General features: G+C 43.2%; 1 protein-coding gene across 1 annotated transcript in view; it reads right to left on the bottom strand.

The window, feature by feature from the left end:
* LOC144499675 (neuronal PAS domain-containing protein 2-like) overlaps positions 1 to 20,226 on the bottom strand; it is a 103,568-nt gene extending 83,342 nt beyond the window's left edge. The window contains 1 exon segment of the mRNA XM_078221943.1: positions 19,826 to 20,226. Coding sequence (XP_078078069.1) covers positions 19,826 to 19,989 — 164 coding nt within the window. The 5' untranslated portion in view covers positions 19,990 to 20,226.
* Positions 20,227 to 24,699: the final 4,473 nt, after the last annotated feature.

Raw genomic sequence — 24,699 nt, 5'->3', positions numbered from 1 at the left:
CGTATCATTTTCTGATGAAATCTTCCTTTCATTGTGCTGATCAATACAGTGTATTTTTAAGTAATTTATCTGAGAAAACAGTTGACTAGAAGTAAACATGAAGATTCTGACATAAGCCCAATGCAGGCAATTGTGCACATTTGGACTTTGCTTTCAAAAATAAATCCTGATTGTGTGTTCTAAGAATTGAGAGATGGTGCAATTTCACAAATTGTCCGGCTGCATTACCTTCCATTTGCTTGTGCCTCCATTTCTTCCGCTGAAATTTTGTGAATTTAATCCACTTCACCCAATGTATATTACACTGTAGCTATTACAGTATCAGCTGTGGATGCCTGAAACCCCAGGAAACTACTTAGGATAATATTTGAACTTGGATTCACACGTAGGTTGCTAATCAGGTTAGGGTAAATATTTAAAGAATAGTAAGCAAGGCAATCCCATAAAATGGTCGACAGCTGATGGGAAGATTCAGGTAGAACATTGGTAATTTTTTTTTGTGCATTTGAGAATGGCCTTCAGTGGTTCCTTTAACAGCTGGTAGTTAGGCCACTCTCTCTGCCCAGAAGGAAAAAACAATAAAACAAGGAAATAAGAATACTGGTTTGAACTGTTTTTTCCTTCTAGGTATGAATGGACAAAACATATATTCCAACCATTGATGCATGAAGATTGCATTAGGGTTCTACAATTGGCACAGGACTCCTGTCTAAATATTTTCATAAGGCTCTTTCCTGAGAATTGGCCATCCATTTTGAGGCCAGTACAAAAAATGAGTCTGAAGGGCCTTGGGTGACCAGTAGACAGGAGAGGAAGTTAAAATAAAACTTGCATCTACTTATTACTGCAGCTTTTACCATTAACAGGATGGTAGATGGATAAGTAATGCCCCTCCCCCAAATCTGGGTGCCCACAATTAACAGGATGACAAGTTGAGTGTGGCCTGTATTCTGCCCTCTGAAAGCTGGAATGTAGTATTCTCTGTAATCTTATTCATTTGAGAGTGCTATCCGTGCTTCTGTGGAGGAGGTTTGAAGATCTAGATAAACCTGGTTTAATAAATTTATATCATTAATCACTCCACCCATTTCTATTATTGCTGTTGTATGCTTACAGCTGTAATCAGTACAAGTCACACTCATTAGAAGACTTTTTTTGGGCCTTGTGGTGGTGGGCTTGGACTGGGTTGTGGAGGGGGAAAAAGTTGTTGGGCTGCCAGGGAAATAGGGTGAAGACACGCCGGGATTATCTAACCACCCAACCCCATTGCCACGGACATTTCCTAGGATGGCTCAGGAAGCGGATCGGTTGTCTGCTCTGCACAGTGGTGAGCAGCCAATTTACAGACTTAAGGCACCAATTAGGGGTGATCTTGCAGCACCGTCTGCGCCCCCACAACTCTAACCCCACGCCTGCCCTGTGAATAGGCTGTCAACTTTATGGATTTCCTGTCTGCTCAGGAGGGCTTACTAGCTTTACCCCTTTGGCTTTCTCAATGAAATTTATGCTTCACAGTCACAACCCGCCTCAGCAGCGTCCAACTCTCCTACTGGAGCTGCTGATCCTCTAGACTGACAGCATTGGGAAGCCCACCTATCGTCCTTACTGGGATACCGAGCATATTGTCAGTTATTTCGGAGACCGTCTTCAGGAAGATTGGGTGAATCGCTCCCAGCCAATGCAGGCACTGGACTCCCCATTTGGTCCTGTCGGGATCCCAAAGCCTGCAGGAAAATTCAGCCCGTAGTTACAACAATATGACAAAATGAAGCGTTTCGCATTACAGAACATTCACTTTACCTAAATCCTATTTACATTGTACTTACTGATGATTCAGGTTCAGAGTTCATTTTTGTTGAATAATTGATTTAGTAGAACCTGTATTACCATTACCTATAATTGTTCTAATTGCTTTGTGTTTGTGAACTCTGTATCCTATATCATCCAACATTTTAATCCTCAATGCATTTTAAAAAGCTTTATTCCAGGAAGCACAAAGTATTTGTATTGTTATCAAATATGTCTGTAGTGTACTCTTATGAAACTTGGCTCATTGAACTTCTGCTAGTCACGCAAGAAATGTTAAGAATGTTTACTGCTAGGCTGATAAACCCGATTCTTTGAACAAATTGGTGACATTCTGAAGACTGTAATAAATTGATTCATAAAAGTATTTTAGGCTCAAATATTTGGTTTCACCTGTTTGTTCCATTTCTTCCCTCTCCACAACCACATATATCATCGCCTAAGACATATTCCAAAATATTAACTTTTTCCTGGAAATACATGTTGACTCAAGCTTAGAAATTCTCTCCCAATCCCAGAGATTGAGCACATTTAAAACTGTCCAAATTTCACAAAAACATTTTAAAAGTGTTACTGTGTATATACCTTTGTGATAATAGTGTTTAGACTGTTTGTGGATGGGGTGCCAATCAAGCAGAATGTTTTGTCTTGGATGGTGTCAAGCTTCTTGAGTGTTGTTGGAGCCATACTCATCTAGGCATGTGGTGCGTTTTCTATCACATTCCTGACTTCTGCTTTGTAGATGGTGAACAGGCTTTGGGGAGTCAGGACGTGAGTTACTTTCCACAGGGTTCCTTGTCTCTGACCTGCTCCTGTAGCCAGAGCATTTATATGGTTAGTCCAGTTCAGTTTCTGGTCAATGGTAATCCCCAGGATGTTAATAGTGGGGGAATTAAGGTCAACATTCCATTTGCCTTCTTAATTATTCCATGTATCCCCTTCAAAACTTGCTTTCCTACCTATCGTCATATTGTCAGTAAATTAGGCTACAATGGAGATGAGCTCTTCATCCTAGACATTAATATAGATCATGGATAGTTGAGGCCCCACCACATGCATTGGAGTCATACCTAGCACAAAGGAAGATAGTTATGGTTGTTGAAGGACAATCACCTCAGTTCCAGGACATCACTGCAGGAATACCTCAGAGTCGTGTCCTAGGCCCAAACATCTTCAGCTACTTCCTTCTATCATAAGGTATGAAGTGGGGATGTTTGCACAATGTTTAGCATCATTTACAACTCAGATACCGAAGCACTCCATGTTCAAATGCAGCAAGACCTGGACAATATCCAGTCTTGGGGCTGATAAGTGGCAGGTAACATTCATGCTACACAAGTGCCAGGCAATGAACATCTCCAACAAAGAGAATCTAACCATCACCTCTTAACAGTCAGTGGCATTACCATCATTGCATTCCCCACTATCAACATTCTAGGGGTTACCACTGACCAGAAACTGAACTGGATTAGCCATATAAAACTGTGGCTACAAGATGCACTACAGAAATTTACCAAGGCTTCTTACACAGCAACTTCCAAACACAAGACCACTACCATCTAGAAGGGCTATGACAGCAGACACGTGGGAACACTGCCACCTGGAAGTTCCCCTCCAAGACACTCACTATCCTGACTTGGAAATATATCACTATTCCTACAATGCTGCTGGGTCAAATCCTAGAACTCCCTCCCTTACAGCACAATGGGCATACCTACATCATACAGATTGCCGCGGTTCAAGAAGGCAGCTCACCACCACGATCTCGAGAACCATTAAGGATGGGCAACAAATACTGGCTTAGCTAGCAATGCCCACATCCCGTGAACAAATAAAGACAAAACACACAGAACTACAATAGTTTTAATTTGCCATCCTAAAGATGACCCATTTATCCTGACTCTGTTTCTTATTTCCACTATACCCTAACATATTAAATTTAAAATTCTCATCCTTGGCCTTGTCTTTCCCAACTTCATAACATCCTATGGTCCCACAACTTCCCCATACTCTCCATTTCACTGACCCTGACCTTTGCGCATGTAACCATCCCACCATCCACAATACCCACCTTCCCCCAGCTCCCCCCCACTCCCCCAGCACCACCATATTGCTCCACAATCAGCTGGCATGTTTTCACCTGTCTCGATTGCATTCTCTGAAATTCCTTCTTCATTAACCACTTCAACCCCCAGCCCCTTTAAAACCATCCTTAAGACTTATCCTTTTAAAAAAATCATTCTTCCTAACATATACATGTCCGGCTTGACTCTTAAATTACATTTTACCGTCTTTTTTTCTTACCCCTCTGCAGGGCACCATGGTTCAATTTTGTTGCATCACAAGGTGCTATGTAAATGTCATCATCTGCCACAGAAAACGTATCCTGTATCATTTCTCTCACTGATTGTAGGTACATCAAAAATGTACAAGAAAGAAACAATCTCTCCCATTACCCAAAATGATGAACAAAATAAATCTCAGTGCACAAAATGAAAATCTCTAGCAGGTAGAGACTACAACACTACAATCACAAAAATCATAGAAACCCTACAGTGCAGAAGGAGGCTATTCAGCCCATTGAGTCTGCACTGACAACAATCCCACCCAGGCCCTATCCCCATAATCCCACATATTTACCCCGCTAATCCCTCTAACCTACACATCCAAGGACACTAAGGGGCAATTCAGCATGGCCAATCAACCTAACTTGCACATCTTTGGACTGTGGGAGGAAACCAGAGCACCCGTAGGAAACCCATGCAGACACGGAGAATGTGCAAACTCTACACAGTGACCCAAGCCAGGAATCGAACTCAGGTCCCTGGAGCTGTGAGGCAGCAGTGCTAACCACTGTGCCACCCCAAATCTGGGTATTAATAGTTTATTACCAGTAAAATAAATCTGAATCAATGCCATATGAATTGTGTAGTGACAGCCTGAAAACTCAGAACTTGCTACCTGACCACAGAACAATCATAAAACAGTAAGCATTTTTGCAGAGAAACAATGACTGGATTTTGCAGTCAGTAGAAGCGATGCTGCTTGCCATAATTTAATTCTTAAGGAGTTTTAAGAGCAATATTAAAGTGTAAAACGTGAGGTTCTCAACAGGTCAGTGATTTCTAGTTCAATGTAGCCTGCAAGGACTTCAACAGTGCACCCCATGAAGAAGCATAGAATCACTGGGTTTCATGTTTAACTGCACATATTGGGACTCCAGGACTTGCTGTCAGTTTCTAAGGAGACACTGCTCTTGCTATCACAAATTATGGACTAATGTGCATTTTAAGACAACAGCAGACATTGAGATACAGTTGGTGTCAATTAACCATTTAAGCCTTGTTCTATGTGTTACCTTATCTTAATGGATTCTTATGATTTACAACATTTAGCATTAGGAGGAATAAATGACCATAAACTGTACATGAATTATGTTACATGTAAACTAGTGGTTATTTTTAGAAGTTCAAACAATACCATTCTGACACAGTCATTTTTAAAAAGCCACACTTCCCAAGTAGGGATGGAAAACCGCCAATTCACAAGCTTTTGTCTAATAAGAGTTATAGTTTTTTTTATGGTCATAGTTTTGCTCATTAAGTCCACGTTGAGGGCCAGCCATGAGAATCTCTGGATTTGTGCTGGTGAGATTTCGGTTTGTAATCTTCCCAGCCTCCTCTGATGATGTGGTCAAGTTCATGCCCAGGAAGGGCGTGAGCCTGATTTGCATAAATTAACATTACATTAGCATTACTTCCAACCTCATCCTAACTACCCATCCAACTGGCATGATGTCAAGCCAGTGCGAATCGCTACTAGTTTTCAAAAATGAAAACCAATCAAAGTGACCACGCTGGAGACCCACAGATGTGTATTGCCCCCACCTGGTGAGGGACAGCCCAGGCATTGCCCCTTGCCATTCTGGAAGTATCCCTGGCAGTGACGCCCAAAGGGCACTGCCAAGGTGCCATCTGGGGAGCTCCATTGCAGGGGTTCCCCTTATCCACGGGAGTGGGGGGGGGGGGGGGGGGGGCGGTGGTTGCCTGTTTGCATGTGTGGGGGGGAGGGGGGGTTCCCCTTATCCTTGGAAGGGTCTTGATGCCTCGATTCCCATCATTGCTGGTTCATTTAGGCCCGGCCCTCAAGCTGACTGTGTGACTCTCACTTCCTCTTTGAGACAGAGTGCTGTACAATGCGGTGAGAAAAAAAATGGCTGTACAGCCTGCAAGCTTCATACAGGTTTATATGCCTGAGCCAACACTCTGTGAATTTCTGGGAAGATTCCAGTCATAGTCTGTTACTTAGCGATATTAAATAATGTATACATAATGAGGCTTGGTCACAAAGAGAGCAATCTGTACTGAACCAACAACAGGAAAGAAAGTCAACAGTGTTTTCTTCAACATCTGTCTTATAGTTTCCTTCCAAGCATTCATATGTTCTTTTGTTTGTATTCAACTGTTCCATTAATTCCATTTTGGTGGAGTCGTGGATGAGGTGGAGGGCTGTTGTAGACTGCAAAGAGACATTGATAGGATGCAGAGCTGGGCCGAAAAATGGCAGATGGAGTTTGACCCTGATAAGTGCGAGATGATTCATTTTGGTAGGACAAATTTGAATGCGGAGTACAAGGTCAACGGCAGGGTTCTGAGGAATGTGGAGGAACAGAGAGATCTTGGGATTCATATCCACAGATCTCTAAAGGTTGCCACTCAAGTGGATAGAGCTGTGAAGAAGGCCTATAGTGTGTTAGCGTTTATTAACAGGGGGTTTGAGTTTAAGAGCCGTGGGGTTATGCTGCAACTGTACAGGACCTTGGTGAGATGACATTTAGAATATTGTGTGCAGTTCTGGTCACCTCACTATAAGAAGGATGTGGAAGCATTGGAGAGAGTGCAGAGGAGGTTTACCGGGATGCTACCTGGTTTGGAGGGTAGGTCTTATGAGGAAAGGTTGAGGGAGCTAGGGCTTTTCTCTTTAGAGCGGAGGAGGATGAGAGGCGACTTAATAGAGGTTTATAAGATGATGAGTGGGATAGATAGAGTGGACGTTCAGAGACTATTTCCTTGGGTGGATGTAGCTGTTACTAGGGGGCATAACTATAAGGTTCATGGTGGGAAATATAGGAGGGGTGTCCGAGGTAGGTTCTTTACTCAGAGAGTGGTTGGGGTGCTGGTCCATCTGTTCCCCTACAGTAATTTCCTGCTGTATTTGGTTCTGTACCACTTTCCCTTGCAAAACAGAGGGATGTGTACAATCTGTTTGGTGGCCTGGATGTCATGGTTAAACAGTTAGCTACCTATACAAACTGTGAGATGTGGACGTGAGGCAGTGCTATGTCTGGAGCATACCTGTGTTAAATAGGAGCCTTGACTGATAGAGATTATTGATAGGTGGGTGATGGGCTTGTGGTGAATTGAGGAGTGTCTAATGGTTTAGTTGGGAGGATATGGCACTTGAAAGTGTACTCATATGAGCACTCGTGAGATCTTTGAGCTTGGAGCTCCTAGAATGAATCTCAATATGACTATTTGCTGAACATGCTTTTTGAGTGTTTATCTGAAGAGCTTCTTGTCCTCTGTAGATACAGGAGAACTCTTTTACTTTCCACATCGCCCATCAAGGACTCAGAGCCACATATCAAAATCTTGGAGCCTGTACTCTGCTTTGTTGTTCTACTCTTCCCTGTTTCCCAGATCAGATTCACATCTTGCATGACTCCCCTTGACATTGAATGACATTACCATCACTGAATCCTCCACCATCACCATCCTACAGGTCACTGTTGACCAGAAACATAATTGACCCAGCCATATAGATACTGTGGCTCCAAGGCTAGAACAGAGGCTAACAAATCTGTGACAGGTAATTCATCACAACTCCTCAAAACCTGTCCACCATCTACAAGATGTAAATTAGGAATATGATGGAATACTGCTCACTTGCTGAGATGAATGAAGGGGTGGCACGGAGGCACAGTGGTTAGCACTGTTGCTTCACAGCGCTAGGGACCCAGTTCAATTCCCGGCTTGGGTCACTGTCTGTGTGGAGTTTGCACGTTCTCCCCGTGTCTGCGTGGGTTTCCTCCGGGTGCTTCGGTTTCCTCCCACATTCTGAAAGACGTGCTGGTTACGTGCATTGACCCGAATAAGTACCGGACTGTGGCGACAAGAGGAATTTCACAGTAACTTAATTGCAGTCTTAATGTAAGCCTTACTTGTGACTAATAAATTAACTTTAACTTTGAATCTGGCTCCAAAGACAGTCAAGGATGCTGACACCATCCAGACTCCTTGACTAACACCCACTCACCATCTTAAATATTAATTCCCTCTACCACTACCACACAGTGGCAACAGTGTGGCCCATCAGCAACTCGCCAAGGCTCCTTTGACAGTATCTCCCAAACACACGACTTCTACCACCTAGAATAACAAAGGCATCAGATGCATGGGAACATCACTACATACAAATTCCCCTGAGTCACACAGCAGCCTGACTTGGAATTATATTGCCTATCCTTCCCTGTTACTGGGTCAAAATTTGGAACTCCCTTCCTAATAGCATTGTGTGTGTACCTACACCACATGAGTGGCAGCAGTTCAAGAGGGTACTCACCACCACCTTCTTAAGGACAATAAGAGATAGGCAATAAATGTTGGCCTTGCCAGTAATGCTCACAACCAAGAATGAATTTCAAAAATTGACTGCCAACACCTACTCCAGCCACAGTGCCCTTTCTTTTTAAGAGGCAGAGGCTAGCTTGAACTGGATGTGACTATATTGGAACATGTGTTGATGCGTGTAGTCAGTGAACAATGGTGGTAGTGCTGGCTGCACGCATCAATCATCCTAATGATCAGGTTGGATGAAGTTGGCATGCTGCTTGCATTTCAATAAATAGGAGGGAATTGATTGCACATTGCAATCCCATGCCTATTTTCGGGGACTCTCCAATATAATTCCCATTATGTTTGTTTTTATAGTCGTCATAACTTCATATCAAATGTATGTAAGTTTATTGCAAATTCCTGGTGGCTGCAACAAAATAATGATATACTGAAGGGAACTGTCTTCCATGCAGCTTTTATGACTGTAATTTTGTAATCACTTAATTGCAACACATTCACACATATAAATGGATTCTCATTCCAGGGTTGGATCAGATCTGTTTCAAATGGGAAATACAAAATTACTCTGGTAACCTTAATATTTAAAGTCAAGATGTACTGATATCAAATATTTGCAATCTTGCATTTTCACCAACTGTTGCCAGTTCTCCGTGTGCTTGTCTTTAATGAAGTGAAGTTATTGGCCAAGTCTGTTAGTCATTCTTACTACTATGACAACTCACAGATTGTGATTAATAAAACACTACAAATAATTGGTCACAAAATCATTCCAAATATTATCATTATATGTTAACAGATTTCCTCCATTCACATGTACATTATGGATATAGCTGAAGAGTAGACACAATGGAGAGTCTGGGTCATGCAAGCGATGTTAATTGTGTGATACACGTGGCCAGTAAAAAATAGCTAGCGTATAATCCAAAGTGCAAACTGTGTCATTTTTTTGAATGAAAACATCCAACATCATTGTATGATGACATCAGAATAATCAATAACATTTTAAAATAATTAAACATAATCAATTTTCAAGCACTTCAAATCAAAATCTTTAAATTTTATAGTTTATCCATAACATCCTTTCTTTCAGGATGATTTCCAGCAATAAACTATTTGTTGGTTTGATTAAACACTTTGACAGTTGATCAGAATAGGAGCCATTCATTAGCTCATGTAATGCAACAAATTAAATGCTTGTAGTATAAAAAAATTAATCTGTGAAATACATGTGAATTTTGCTTTACAATGTATATTGCAATGATAGTAAAAAACAGAAAATAATTGCCCAGGCTTCATCACTAACTTACCAACTATCTCCATTACCTCACTGCTCAAAATGTCTTCCTTAAGTCTCTGTTATTCCTTAATGTCTGTAATTTAACCGTCATTTAATTTCATGTAATGTTGATTTGAGTGCAGGAAGATTGTGAGGTTACCTGGGAAGGATACAGATATACAAATCCTAAATTATAGAGAACAGCAAAAGGCATCACTTCAAATCAAGTTAAATTAATATCAAATGATTTTCAATTATTGTGCAGTAATCAAATTACACGTAAGTATTAGAAATTAGGTCCTATGCTTTCAAACGTGGATATGGATGGGGTTGTGAAAGTTAGCAGACAAAAACCTGCTATATATCAAATTTCATATTAAGACTGCAAAATCTTTATGCTTTTGGGACTTCAGTCTTTCCTTGGAGATGTCTCTCGCTAATGTCTGGCGTAAAACCAGTGCAGGTGCTATATAATATACACTCAGTATATGTAATTATTGACTGGATTATAATGCTTTTTCAGCATGTATAACATTTTCCAGAAGTAGTGAGATTCTTTTCAGAAGAAAACAATTCTCTGCCCCGCCTCTCCTCTTCAAATGCAAGATCCTCCCATAACATCCTCCCTGCCTCGATACAGTTGGGCAGGGAGCCAGGGAATCATAGATACATATAATCATCCACACAAACCAGGACACCAGAGGTTTGATTAGCAGTGTTTGCTGCGTTAACTGATCTTAACTGGAATATTAGAACGACCCACTGGTGGGTGGGAAAGAAGATCAGATGATCTTGGGTGGCACGGTGGTTAGCACTGTTGGCCATTTGGCCCATCAAGTCTGCACCAACCACAATCCCACCCAGGCCCTATCGCCATAACCCCATGCATTTACCCTAGCTAGTCCCCCGGACACCAAGTGGAAATTTAGCGTGGCCAATCCGCCTAATCTGCATACCTTTGGACTGTGGAAGGAAACTGGAGCGCCCGGAGGAAACCCACACAACACAGGGAAAACGTGCAGACTCCACAAAGACAGTGACCCAAGCCAGGAATTGAACCCGGGTCCCTGGTGCTGTGAGGTAACAGTGCTGACCACCGTGCCACCCAAGATCATCTGATCTTCTTTCCCACCCACCAGTGGGTCGTTCTAATATTCCAGTTAAGATCAGTTAACTCAGCAAACACTGCTAATCAAACCTCTGGTGTCCTGGTTTGTGTGGCTAGCTAATCACTACTTTCAACAATTCAGATATTCATCCATTTATTTGATGATTATTTTATGAATTTAAATATCTGTTTTGCATTGATCACATCACCTCAGTGATATTGCAGGGGGAGTTCAAGTATTGTTTTCCCATCGACAGTGAAGTAATGATGATATAGTTCCAAGTCAGAATGATGTGTGTTCCCATGTGTCTGCTGACCTTGTCCTTCGAGGTGGTAGAGATCATGGGTTTGGAAGATAATGTGGAAGGATCCTTAGCAAATTGCACTGCATCTTGTAGGTGGTATACACCGCTGCCACTGTGCATTAGTGGTGGAGGGAGTGGATATTTACGGTGGTGGATGGGGTGCCAATCAAGTGGGCTGCTTTTTCCTGGAACGTGTCAAATTTGAATATTGTGGAACTGCACTCATCCAGTCAAGCGGAGAGTATTCTATCACATTCCTGACTTGTGCCTTGTAGATGGTGGACAGGCTTTAGGAAGTCAGGATATGAGTTATTTGCCAGAGAATTCTCAGCCTCTGACCTGCTAAATGAGATCTGTTCTGAGTCTATCTCTTATAGCATGGCGGTAGTGCTACACAACACAATGGAAGATATCCTCATTTTGAAGATGGAACTTTGTCTCCACATGAGGATGGCATGGTGGCACAGTGATTAAAGTTTATAATTTATTTATTTTTTGTCACAAATAGACTTACATTAACACTGCAATGAAGTTACTGTCAAAATCCCCTAGTCGCCACACTCCGGTGCCTGTTTGGGTACACTGAGGGAGAATTTAGCATGGCCAATGCACCTAACCAGCACATCTTTCGGACTGTGGGAGGAAACTGAAGAACCCAGAGGAAACCCACGCAGACACAGGGAGAACGTGCAGACTCCGTACCGACAGTGACCCAAGCCAGGAATTGAACCAAGTCCCTGGCACTGTGAGACAGCAGTGCTAGGGCGGCATGGTGGCACAGTGGTTAGCACTGTTGCCTCACAGCGCCAGGGATCCAGATTCGATTCTGGCCTTGGGTGACTGTGTGGAGTTTGCACATTCTCCCTGTGTCTGAGTGGGTTTTCTCCAGGTGCACCGGTTTCCTCCCACAGACCAAAGATGTGCGGGTTAGGTTGACTGTCCATGCTAAGTTGCCCCTTAGTGTCAGGGGGATTGGCAGGATAAATATGTGGGGTTACGGTAATAGGGCCTGGATGGGATTGTTGTCGGTGCAGACTTGATGGGCCGAATGGCTTCCTTTTGCACTGTAGGGATTCTATGCTTCTATGAATTCTGCATTGGCCACACCTATGAATACCGTCATGGACAGATTCAACTGTGACAGATAAATTGGTAAGGGTGAGAACAAGGAAGTTTTTCGCTTAATGGTTCTCTCAGCAACAACTATATGCCCAATCTGGCAGATATGTCCTTCAGGACTCAGCCAAGCTGGCTGAGTAGGGGACATGGAGGTCGCCCACGCTGAGTACATTCTGTGCCCTTGTCACCCTCAATGCTTCTTTAATTGGTATTCAACATGTAGGTACCACTGATTCATCAGCTGAGGAGGGCGATGGTAATAATCAGCAGATTTCCTTACCCATGTTTGACCTGATGCCATGTAACATCATGGGGTATGAAAGCAATGTTGAAAACTCCCGTGACACTCACACCCGACTGTACACTACTGTGCCACTGCCTCTGCTAGGTTGGACAGAACATACCCAGGGCTGATAATGGAGGCATCGACCCATTGACTGTAAAGTATGTTTCAGTGTGTATGAGAATGTCAGGTTCTCAGGGATAACTTTCCCAATTTTACCATTGTCCCCAGATGTTAGTAAGGAGGACTTTGCTGGGTTGGCTAGGCAGGGCGTGTCTTCATTGTTTCCGGTGCTTACTTAGATTGATGACAGGTGGTCTATCTAGTTTTATCCTTATTCAAATTTTTTGTTTTAGTTTGATGCGACTGAGTGGTATGTTTGATGATTTCAAAGGGTTCATCAGAGTCAACCACATTGCTGTGGGCCTAGAGTTACACGTGGCCAGACCAGGTAAGGTGGCAGATTTCCTCCCCTGAATAACATCAGTGATTAGTAATTTCATGTTCATTATTAAAGATCCTTTAGTATCCATAACATAGTGGTATTTCTTGAAGTAAAACATTAAGTAACTTTTGCCACATGTCAAACTACCTTAACATCACAACTATACTTAGCAGTCTCAGTGTATGATGGCATATTTTGGAGGAAATATATTTTTAGCAATAAGTATCTCAAAGTTAGTTAAGTATTCAGTTCTAACACTGTTCATAAACTGCTTAAACTTCTCTATAATTTCATCCTAACTCTTTACTGTATTTAGCCCTCAGTATTGGTAACTTTTATGTAGCAATTTTCTTACCAATTTTCTTTGCTTCTGAGTTCTCTTGTGAAGTTAGCTCAATGCTGCTGTATGATTCCATGGGAACTGATTGTTTTTCAATTCATGCGTGACTATTATATTCGCAAGTTACTTAACACCAGATGGATCATTGTAAATCCTAAACCTGCCCTGACCTGATGTTCACACACATCAATCTCCTACTAGAAGTCACTGGATACAGGTCCAGCTTGGGAACTTTGGATGAATTTCCCTTCCCTTCCCAAATGAAGGCAATTATAGCATTTGTATCTGGACAGCTGAGAAGAGGCAGATCAGAGAGGAAGACAGAGTTTTAAAACTAACCTCCAAATTTGCTGAAAGTTCTGAAAATAGATTACACCCATTACATATAATAATATAGAAGTCAACTTGTGATTCACATCTTGTTTCCATTTCAGGATCTTTGAATTCATAACAGCACTTAAGCCTGTGCAATGGGTGCCTACACTGATATGAATTTCAAATATACAGTTCAAAGCTAAAGCAATGTCAAAAAGGATGTATCACTTTATTTATTAGGAAACTAAGTTCCTACTTCATTGAAGCACTGTAAGAACACTATGAAAGGGAGTTTTCACCCAAAGGACAGGTGGATTTAGGTTGAGTGGCAGGTTAAAATATTAAAAAATCTCAATCCCGAACTCATCCCACCTTCCTATGGTTTTAATGGCAGCAGGGCAGGATATAGGCAGCCAAATCACAGGTTGGCACTTTGAGGCTGCGAGCTTATGCATTGTTTGAATTTAACTCTTGAGTGTTTGAGTTTCCCGATCATCAGGAAATCCGCAGCAGAATTTACTACTCTTCTCTTTGGTGAGTTTGGTGGCAAGGGGCATTTAATCAGGCAGGAGAATGGTGGGTGGGGTCCACGCTGCCTTCTCACCGCCAATCTGATTAAGTCCTTGCTGGAAAGCCCATGGACATCCTTCCCATGCCACTGCCAATTGAGGACTTGAAGTGGGCAAATGAGGACCTCATTGCTCCACCACTGATATCAACCCTGTGATGGGTGGGTAAGTGTCGGGGGGGGGCATGCAGCCCATCGAGCCTGCACTGACAACAATCCCACCCAGGCCCTATCCCCATAACCCCACATATTTACCCTGCTAATCCCCCTGACACTAAGGGGCAATTTAGCATGGCCAATCCACCTAACCTGCACAGGAAACCCACAGCACCCAGAGGACTCTCACGCAGACACGGGGAAAATGTGCAAACTCTACACAGCCACCCAAGGTTGGAATCGAACCTGGGTCCCTGGCACAGTGAGGCAGCAGTGCTAACCATTGTGCCACTTTGCCACCCCATGCAAGTAGCTCAACAAGCAAGCCTTTTGGGTTTGCCCGTGGGCTCCATGGGGTGGTGGTTTAAGTGCCTGATAGCATCTGGGATCAGCAAGGGCTGGACTACTGAGAGCCACCCCCATTGCCCTTGCTGCCAACCCTTCCCAATGACCACTATCCCACACCCTGATCCCTGCTATCACTCATCTTTTGTCTGGGCTCCAATTACAATACTAAGCCTCAGGTGGGTGTCAAACTGGCAGCAGCCACCACTTCCCTGGGGGTGCTATCACTCATTAGATCTGTCTGCCTTCAATTGGCCTGCAACTTGGGCAGGAGGGACTTTCACCCCCAGATCCTTGATCCCAGGGAAAGCCAGTCACTGTCCAGTTAAATGCCTGAGAGACACTTAATGTGATGGGAATTTCCTAAACTGGGTAACATAGAGCTCTCACCGGTTCTCCAGCCAGCAGGCAAGACTCCTGTCTCCACCATTAAATACCATCCCCCAGAAATTAAACCCAGGAGAGTGCTATTGGATCCTGAAAGTAAGTGCCTTTCCACTCCTGCTGGATTCAGCATGTTTGCTTAGAAAAAACACCCGACCATGACAACCTAATCGCACAATCCTTTGCACTTCTCAGCTTCCCCATCCACACCTGGAGGCCTCCAGTCCTTCCAACCCAAGACCTCTGACCACCTCAGGCTTTTGCCTTCTTCCAAAGCCTCCAATCTTCCACCAGGCCTCCAATCAATTCTCGCCACTCCTCTCCAGGATCCCAGTCACTTCCTCCGAAGGATCCACAGCCCCCACCTGTGATGCAGAACCACCTGGCTCTGGATTGCTTCCCACTCAACTTGTGGTCAAGCCAGTCAATTAGACTGCATTCTGGATGGGAAATCTGTTGGTGCCATCATACACCAAAACTACAGTTTATTGAATTAAATTGGACTTAAGCTTCCGCAGCCTGCTAGAGAACTTGGTAGTCAGGATTCAAATAAAGATATCCTTATCTAGGACTGTGTAAAAATGTTTATTTTCACTGCAGCAAATTCTATATTCGTATTGGAATATTATTTTTTTTAAGTGAATTTGGCAATTTTTAGCTGAATATTCTCTTATGAAGACCAGGTGTAATACAAATACAAGTTGTTGCTGATTCAATGTTTTACATGAAGTTTGAATGTTTTAAGCAAAAGTTCAGAAAGCACAGATCAACAGTTAAAAACAGTTGACAGGCCATGTGACAATAATTTTCAAATGTAAGGGTGAATTTTGTGCGATGCAGCCCTTTTCACCCTATCCAGTCATGATGCATAATAAAAATATATGAGGAAGATTTCTTTAAAAAAGGAAACATGAAAAGGTTTCTTTTCCAGTTTTTTTTTAACTGGTCGGTGCAACATCGTGGGCCGAAGGGCCTGTTCTGCGCTGTAATGTTCTATGTTCTATGTTCTAAGGTGTTCTTCAGCAAAGAGTACCCCTCTCCTATTTTTGAGTGATCATTGATGAAAGGGATAGCGGGGCTGCACCTGGAACACTTCTGTTTGGCAACATCAGAATCGATCACCCACACTTCAGGGATAGCAAGGCCAGAACAAAAAAAAAGCAAAGTTCCCTCAGCTGCAAAAACTGTTAACAATATTCTCATTAAAAAAAAACCCTCATCAGTGTATGGCTGGAAATAGTTCCAATGTCACACATTCTTATTACATTTGAACGTTCACTCTCTATTACAGAACCACTTCCCGATGGAGCATCCTTACCATTGCTCAGGCCTGGATCAGCAAGGTGAGTGAATCACACATGGGAGCTTTCTCGTTTATATGGCTACATGGCTTAGTTACCACAAATCATTTGGGCCATTGGAGGAATGCTGGAATGCCGCAGCACCAATGACATAAGACAATAGTGAATACGCCATTTTTTTCTAGTGCTGAATATTTCCCTGTTGGTTGGGAAAAGGTTGCACTCACCAGTGATTAACAAACTGCATCTCTGGCCTTCATAGATCTTGATGGGTTGGACGGACAACAGCCTGTCCCGGACAGAAAAACTGATGGATGGTAATCCCATTGCTTGGTCACATTTTACCGAGCTGCTCTGGCTCTCGTGCCTCTGGGAGTGTGAACTGAAGCTGCATATCTTTTCATTTGGGTCTCTGCACCCCACACACTAATCATATCTCAGTTATGTTAACAAATATTGTCAAAAATCAATGCTACTGCTGATAACGGAACTGTTTGATAGATACATCGTGAGCGAGGCAGTTAATTTGGTGTCAAATTAAGGGCAAATTTGTGTTGGTTCCCACACCCACTAGAAACTGGGTTGAGAAGATTAAGTGTTAATAATCACAACTGCTTAGCAGCAGCAGCTGTCAGGAGGAGGAGGAACAGGAAAATCAATAATCAGATGAAATCAAGTGTAGTATTATCCATTTATGGTTAAAGTGTTAAAACAAAACATATTTTCTGGGACCAAATTGCTGGCAGTTTGAATTTGTAAATGCTGTTTTTTAAGTGAGCTACATTGTATTTACAACCTATTCTAGAGTCTTCAAATTTAAATTAACTGATTTGAGGAAACTACACACAATGTTGTTCTAACTGGTAAACAATCTTATACCGAAAATCATTTGGAAGCACAAGGACCACAATTTATAAAGTATATTTACATCTAAATCACTGGTTAGGCCCCAGCTGGAGTATTGTGAGCAATTCTGGGCACCGCACGTTATGAAGGATGTCAAGCCTTCAGATAGGTACAAAGGAGACTTACAAGAATGATATCAGAGACATGAAACTTCAATTATACAGACACACTAGAGAAGCTGGAATTGTTCTCCTCCGAGCAGGGAAGGGTAAAGAGAGATTTAATAGAGGTGTTCAAAATTACGATCAGTTTTGATAAGTGAAATAACTTCCGAGTTGAGGAGGCAGAGGTGAGAGAGGAGTTTGTTTTTTTTACACAGTGAGCTGGAGTGCATTTCCTGAAAGAGTGCTGGAAGCAGATTCAATAATAACTTACAAAGAGAATTTGAATATCTATTTGAAAGGGGAAAATTTGCAGGGGTGTGGAGAAGGGCAGGAGAATGGGACTAATTGGGCAGCTCTCAGAGAGTCAGAACAGACACAATGCTGAACAGATTTGATGGGCGGAATTTTCCCATCCTGCTCACCACGGAATCATAGGGAGGGGGGGGGGGGGGGGGGAGGAATTACCATGCAAAGGTCCGTTGACGTTGGGTGGGATTTTCCGGTCTTAGGGCGAGCGTGGCTGGAAAACCTGCCACAGATATCTAGTTTGCACTTAACACAAATCTCTATGCACAAGATTAAGAATCTGTTAAACAATTTAGCAATGATCTGGCCACCCTGTTACTTTGCAGTGTATGTCCTTGGGAATACACCTTCAGTGCATTCTGGAGAAAAACAATGCAGTAAAACCCAAATATATAATGGCTAGATTTAGGTCTTGAATCCTCTTTAATGTGACTTTATCTGTACATGAGGCATTGTGATTTAAAACTACACATAGTGTAATAAAGTCCATTTTCCACATGTTGCTGCTAAGCACTAGATTAGAAACAAGTGAGGAAGCATACACATGTGTCCAAAACCAAAAAAAAGCAGATAATGGAAATCTGAACTAAAAACAGTATATCTTTATGCGAGTTGCCTGAATGCCTCCTCTATCACGGAATGGTATATGGAACTGCCAGAACTAAGGACATAACTTAATAAACAATTCACAAGGTGGAGGAGGGAGGCCAAAAAATTTATGTGGCATGTTAACTCATTATAGCGAAATTCAAGACAAAATTAAACTTGCAGACAATGCAAATGAAAAGCATTCAGGCTCCAGAAGAGGCAACCTGCTCCATCAGTGACACCTGCTCAATCAATATCTACCCCATTATCTCTCAGCTTCCAAAAACTAAAGGTGAAATTCTGCAAATATCAGCAAAATATTTACTTTATAGGGCTCGTCCTCTCCTTATTTCCTCTTCCCCTGAATCCCACAGTGCCTTGCCCAGGTTCTTAGGTGAACCTTGACTGGTATTTTCGGCTACTTGACTATGAACATCATTACAATTCAGCATGATCATGTCCTCATCCAACATCTTAACTCACTTTCTAATACATGTCATTAAATAGCATGTCATGGGAATCTTGGCTCATTTTCCTCTTCTCTAGCTTACTGGTACTGAAACTAATTGTTGCAATCCGATGTTGCCTAGCTGAGATGAGCTGGTCTTCAGCAAGCATGAAATAGAGACTGGGAGCATCTTTTTCTCTATGCCTTAGGGAGACAAGACACAGTACCTCTGCCTACTAGCCAGTGAGGGAGCCAGACATTCATTTTTGAGACTTAACAGCCGGTTCTCAACAGTTAGGGCAATCAGTTTGTAGTGAACAGGATAAATCATAATCAGAGATGATAATAAAACTGTGAGGTTCAAAATAAAACTTAGATATTTTCAAATTTAAACAGATTCAATTTTATAATGAAATAAATGACAATTAAAATGAAAGAATAAGAAGGCAGTTCAATGATATATGCATTTGATATTTATGCATAGACTTGTAAAGGAGGCTCAATTGGCTTTGAAGTTATATGGTCACAAGTACGATTTTTTTGAGACAAGCTTAAAAAAGCCATTTTAAAAATGGAACGTAGCTGTCATTACACAGCACGTATCTTGACAGCCAGATTTACTATTGACTACAGGCTTCAGATACGCATCCATTCATGCATTTATGCAAACATGAATTTAAAAAAAGGGGCAGGCAATCTCAACTGTACCAAATATAGTAAGTTTTGCGTTTTTTTTAAAGAAAAGAACACGAAAACCAAAAGGAAAAGTTCTGTGATTTTATAACCACGATCAACATTCAAAGAGACATTCAATAATCAAAGAAAACCAATAATGAATGTTCTCCACACCGCCCACGCTGTTGTGAAATTAATGAAAAGGTTTGACACACGAAAGCAGCGCATAAGAGCAGAGACATCACATTAAAGCTTAGGAGTTTTCAAAGTTCCGCTGAAATCTACACGGTGGGTCTGAAAGTTGTTTTCCCCTCCCCAGCTCCTCCTGGGTATTTGGGAAGCCGAGCCTGTTTATACAGGAGGGGGGGGGGGGGGTTGATAGTGAGTGAGTGAGTGAGTGGCTGAGGTTTACCTTCTGCCGCTGCTGACACCTGCCGGGTGTCTCCACACGGCCGAGCCGCCGCTGCTGCTGCTGTCAGCTGGAGCGATGGGTGCGCGGTCAGTGGGCAGCGCCGGGTGGCTGCGGCTCACCAGCGAAGCCGGCCTCCTACATGCTGCCTTCTCGGTGTATCTCATGTTGCAAACGCATCTCAAGGCGGGCGACTGAACCTGGGGCAGGGGAAAGAGTGAAATCCGCAGACTTCCCAATCACCATAGAAACTAGTAAATGGCAGAAACGCATTTAGTTTTTTTAAAAAAACTGATTATATAATCAATCCAATTCTGTCACTCTTCGCATTAAGTGATGATGAAGGCAAACTGACACAAAGATTGGGATAAATAAACATTAAGTAGGTCAGAGGTTTTGTTTTTTTTCTCTCTCCTCCCTCTCTCTCCGGATTGTAAAAAATGTGTTTGCTCCCCCTCCCCTCCCCCGGTGGGGCTGGATGCAGTCCCCTCTCTGACTGGAACAGGAGGAAATGATCCACTGACCTAAATATTTTTCCAAACATCTGTGACCTTTTTCTGCCTCCTGGGGGAGGAGACAGGCGCGGGTCCAAGGGAACGTGAGCCAAGAGAAATGTGCGGCAGGGAGGTGTGCTTCCTGTGGCTGAGGATGGAGGGGAGGGTGGGAGATCCATTTGCCCATTCTGGGCACGCTTTGCCCCGCAGGGAGGCAGCGGCGGACTCACCGTGGAGAGAGCTTCATTGCTGAACTGGGGGGGCTGGCGGCGGAACCTCATTGAGAAAAAGTGCCCGGAGTCAGGGCCAGATTCCGGGCACAAAGGGGCGCACCCCGCTCTTGGTTCACTCCGAGATGACAGCGTATTGACGCTGGCTTGCACGATGGAAGTGCGGGGATTTTTTTTTATTTTGGAAAGTAGGTCAGTAACTTCAATGTTCAATCTCCTTCCGTCACTGCGCCCAAATTAGCCACTCCTTATGTAAGATGTTGCGACGTTTCAAAATACGGTCGTGGATCGGCTAATATTCAAGCTCACATCTCCAGTGTTTCTGACATTGAGGTTTTGTTTTGAGATGGGCTGCGCTTGAAAAGCAGTTAAACCGCAGAGAGAGAGACTTTTAGAACTCTGCAGTGGGGGAAAAAGTCAGAAACAGTTACACTGAGTCAACACTATCCAACACATTTGAATGGCTCCTGTATAGCGGTGCTTTTGCCATTACAGTAAAAAGTCTCACAACACCAGGTTAAAGTCCAACAGGTTTATTTGGCAGCACAAGCCGCAAGCTTTGCCCCATCCTCTTTTGCTATTAGCCAGGGGGAGAGAGACTTGAGGCTGGAATTGAATTGTTAATAATAAAAAATGAAGCTTTCAGCCAGTCTTTTTGGTGATGTTTGGGATCCGATTCTGAAGAACTCTCACTGAATGTGATCTGATCAATGGTTTAAGGTCAAATGTTGACAAACAACATCTGTGGAAACATTGGTTATTGTTTCAGTTCGGGGATCTTTCGGAGTTCTGAGAAATCGTGAACCTGATTTATTTCATAGCTAATGGACAGACATTCCACTTCCTATCTTGTTAAAACCATGGGAAAAACATAACATTCTATCGAGCCCTCTCCCAGGCTGATCAGTAATGTTTGGCATTGCCTTTCTTTTAATTACAAAACTAAAGGGAGGTGATGGCCCAGTGGTATTATTGGCAGATTAGAACATATAGAACATAGAACAGTACAGCACAGAACAGGCCCTTCGGCCCACGATGTTGTGCCGAGCTTTATCTGAAACCAAGATCAAGCTATCCCACTCCCTATCATCCTGGTGTGCTCCATGTGCCTATCCAATAACCGCTTAAATGTTTCTAAAGTGTCTGACTCCACTATCACTGCAGGCAGTCCATTCCACACCCCAACCACTCTCTGCGTAAAGAACCTACCTCTGATATCCGTCCTGTATCTCCCACCACGAACCCTATAGTTATGCCCCCTTGTAATAGCTCCATCCACCCGAGGAAATAGTCTTTGAACGTTCACTCTATCTATCCCCTTCATCATTTTATACACCTCTATTAAGTCTCCCCTCAGCCTCCTCCGCTCCAGAGAGAACAGCCCTAGCTCCCTCAACCTTTCCTCATATGACCTACCCTCCAAACCAGGCAGCATCCTGGTAAATCTCCTCTGCACTCCTTCCAGCGCTTCCACATCCTTCCTATAGTGAGGTGACCAGAACTGCACACAATATTCCAAATGTGGTCTCACCAAGGTCCTGTACAGTTGCAGCATAACCCCACGGCTCTTAAACTCCAACCCCCTGTTAATAAAAGCTAACACACTATAGGCCTTCTTCACAGCTCTATCCACTTGACTGGCAACCTTTAGAGATCTGTGGATATGGACCCCAAGATCTCTCTGTTCCTCCACAGTCTTCAGAACCCTACCTTTGACCCTGTAATCCACATTTAAATTTGTCCTACCAAAATGAATCACCTCACATTTATCAGGGTTAAACTCCATTTGCCATTTTTCAGCCCAGCTTTGCATCCTATCTATGTCTCTTTGCAGCCTACAACAGCCCTCCACCTCATCCACTACTCCACCAATCTTGGTGTCATCAGCAAATTTACTGATCCACCCTTCAGCCCCCTCCTCTAAGTCATTAATAAAAATCACAAAGAGCAGAGGACCAAGCACTGATCCCTGCGGCACACCGCTAGCAACCTGCCTCCAATCCGAAAATTTTCCATCGACCACCACCCTCTGTCTTCGGTCAGACAGCCAGTTACCTATCCAATCGGCCAACTTTCCCTCTATCCCACACCTCCTCACTTTCATCATAAGCCGACCATGGGGGACCTTATCAAACGCCTTACTAAAATCCATGTATATGACATCAACTGCCCTACCTTCATCAACACACTTAGTTACCTCCTCAAAAAATTCTATCAAATTTGTGAGGCACGACTTGCCCTTCACGAATCCGTGCTGACTATCTCGGATTAATCCGCATCTTTCTAAATGGTCGTAAATCCCATCCCTAAGGACCCTTTCCATCAATTTACCAACCACCGAAGTAAGACTAACCGGTCTATAATTACCAGGGTCATTTCTATTCCCTTTCTTAAACAGAGGAACAACATTCGCCATTCTCCAGTCCTCTGGCACCATCCCCGTGGACAGCGAGGACCCAAAGATCAAAGCCAAAGGCTCTGCAATCTCATCCCTTGCCTCCCAAAGAATCCTAGGATACATTTCATCAGGCCCAGGGGACTTATCGACCTTCAGTTTATTCAAAACTGCCAAGACATCCTCCCTCCGAACATCTATTTCCTCCAGCCTATTAGCCTGTAACACCTTCTCTTCCTCAAAAACATGGCCCCTCTCCTTGGTGAACACTGAAGAAAAGTATTCATTCATCACCTCGCCTATCTGTACTGACTCCATACACAAGTTCCCACTACTGTCCTTGACCGGCCCTAACCTCACCCTGGTCATTCTTTTATTCCTCACATAAGAGTAAAAAGCCTTGGGGTTTTCCTTGATCCGACCCGCCAAGGACTTCTCATGTCCCCTCCTAGCTCTCCTAAGCCCCTTTTTCAGCTCATTCCTTGCTAACTTGTAACCCTCAATCGAGCCATCTGAACCTTGTTTCCTCATCCCCACATAAGCTTCCCTCTTCCTTTTCACAAGACATTCCACCTCTTTTGTGAACCATGGTTCCCTCACTCGGCCATTTCCTCCCTGCCTGACAGGAACATACCTATCAAGGACATCCAGCATTTGTTCCTTGAAAAAATTCCACTTTTCATTAGTTCCTTTCTCTGACAGTTTCTGTTCCCAACTTATGCCCCCTAATTCTTGCCTAATCGCATCATAATTACCCCTCCCCCAATTGTAAACCTTGCCCTGCCGTACGGCCCTATCCCTCTCCATTGCAATAACAAAAGACACCGAATTGTGGTCACTATCTCCAAATTGCTCTCCCACAACCAAATCTAACACTTGGCCCGGTTCATTTCCCAGTACCAAATCCAATGTGGCCTCACCTCTAGTCGGCCCATCCACATATTGTGTCAGGAAACCCTCCCGCACACACTGCACAAAAACTGCCCCATCCAAACTATTTGACCTACAAAGGTTCCAATCAATATTTGGAAAGTTAAAGTCCCCCATGACAACTACCCTGTAATCCAAAAACTCAGCTAATGTTCTGGGGATAAAGCAAAATACTGCGGATGCTGGAATCTGAAACAAAAATCTCAGCAGTTCTGACAGCATCTGTGGAGAGAGAATAGAGCCAATGTTTCGAGTCTGGATGATCTAGCCCTGGCGAAGGGTCATCCAGATTCAAAACATTGGCTCCATTCTCTCTCCACGGATGCTGTCAGACCTGCTGAGGTTTACCAGCATTTTGTGAAATGTTCTGGGGACCCAGGTTTGAATCCTGCCATGACAGATGGCGGAATTTGAATTCAATAAAAAAATCTGGAATTAAGAATCTACTGATGACTATGAAGCCATTGTCGATTGTTGGAAAAACCCATCTGGTTCATTGATGTCTCTTAGGAAGGAAATCTACCATCCATACCTGGTCTGGCCTACATGTGACTCCAGAGCCACAGCAATCTGGTTGACTAGGAATGGGCGATAAATGCTGGCCAGTCAGCGATGCCTATGTCCCACGAATAAATAAAGAAAAACCCAGCAACCTTCAGCTCCAGGCCAGGGTCATGCCTTCCATTCAAAACCCAACTGCCCACCCTTTAGCTCTGTTAATTCTTCCCAAACAAGCAGAGGGGGCACTGTCCTCAAAGCCTTTACCAACTCGCCTGTCAGAATTGGTAATAATAAAAATTGAAGCGCTCGGCCAGTCTTTTTGGTGAT

Source organism: Mustelus asterias, chromosome 10 (genome assembly GCF_964213995.1).
Source record: "Mustelus asterias chromosome 10, sMusAst1.hap1.1, whole genome shotgun sequence".
NCBI classification, from domain to species: Eukaryota; Metazoa; Chordata; class Chondrichthyes; order Carcharhiniformes; family Triakidae; genus Mustelus; species Mustelus asterias.
This window is presented reverse-complemented; position numbering and strand designations above follow the sequence as displayed.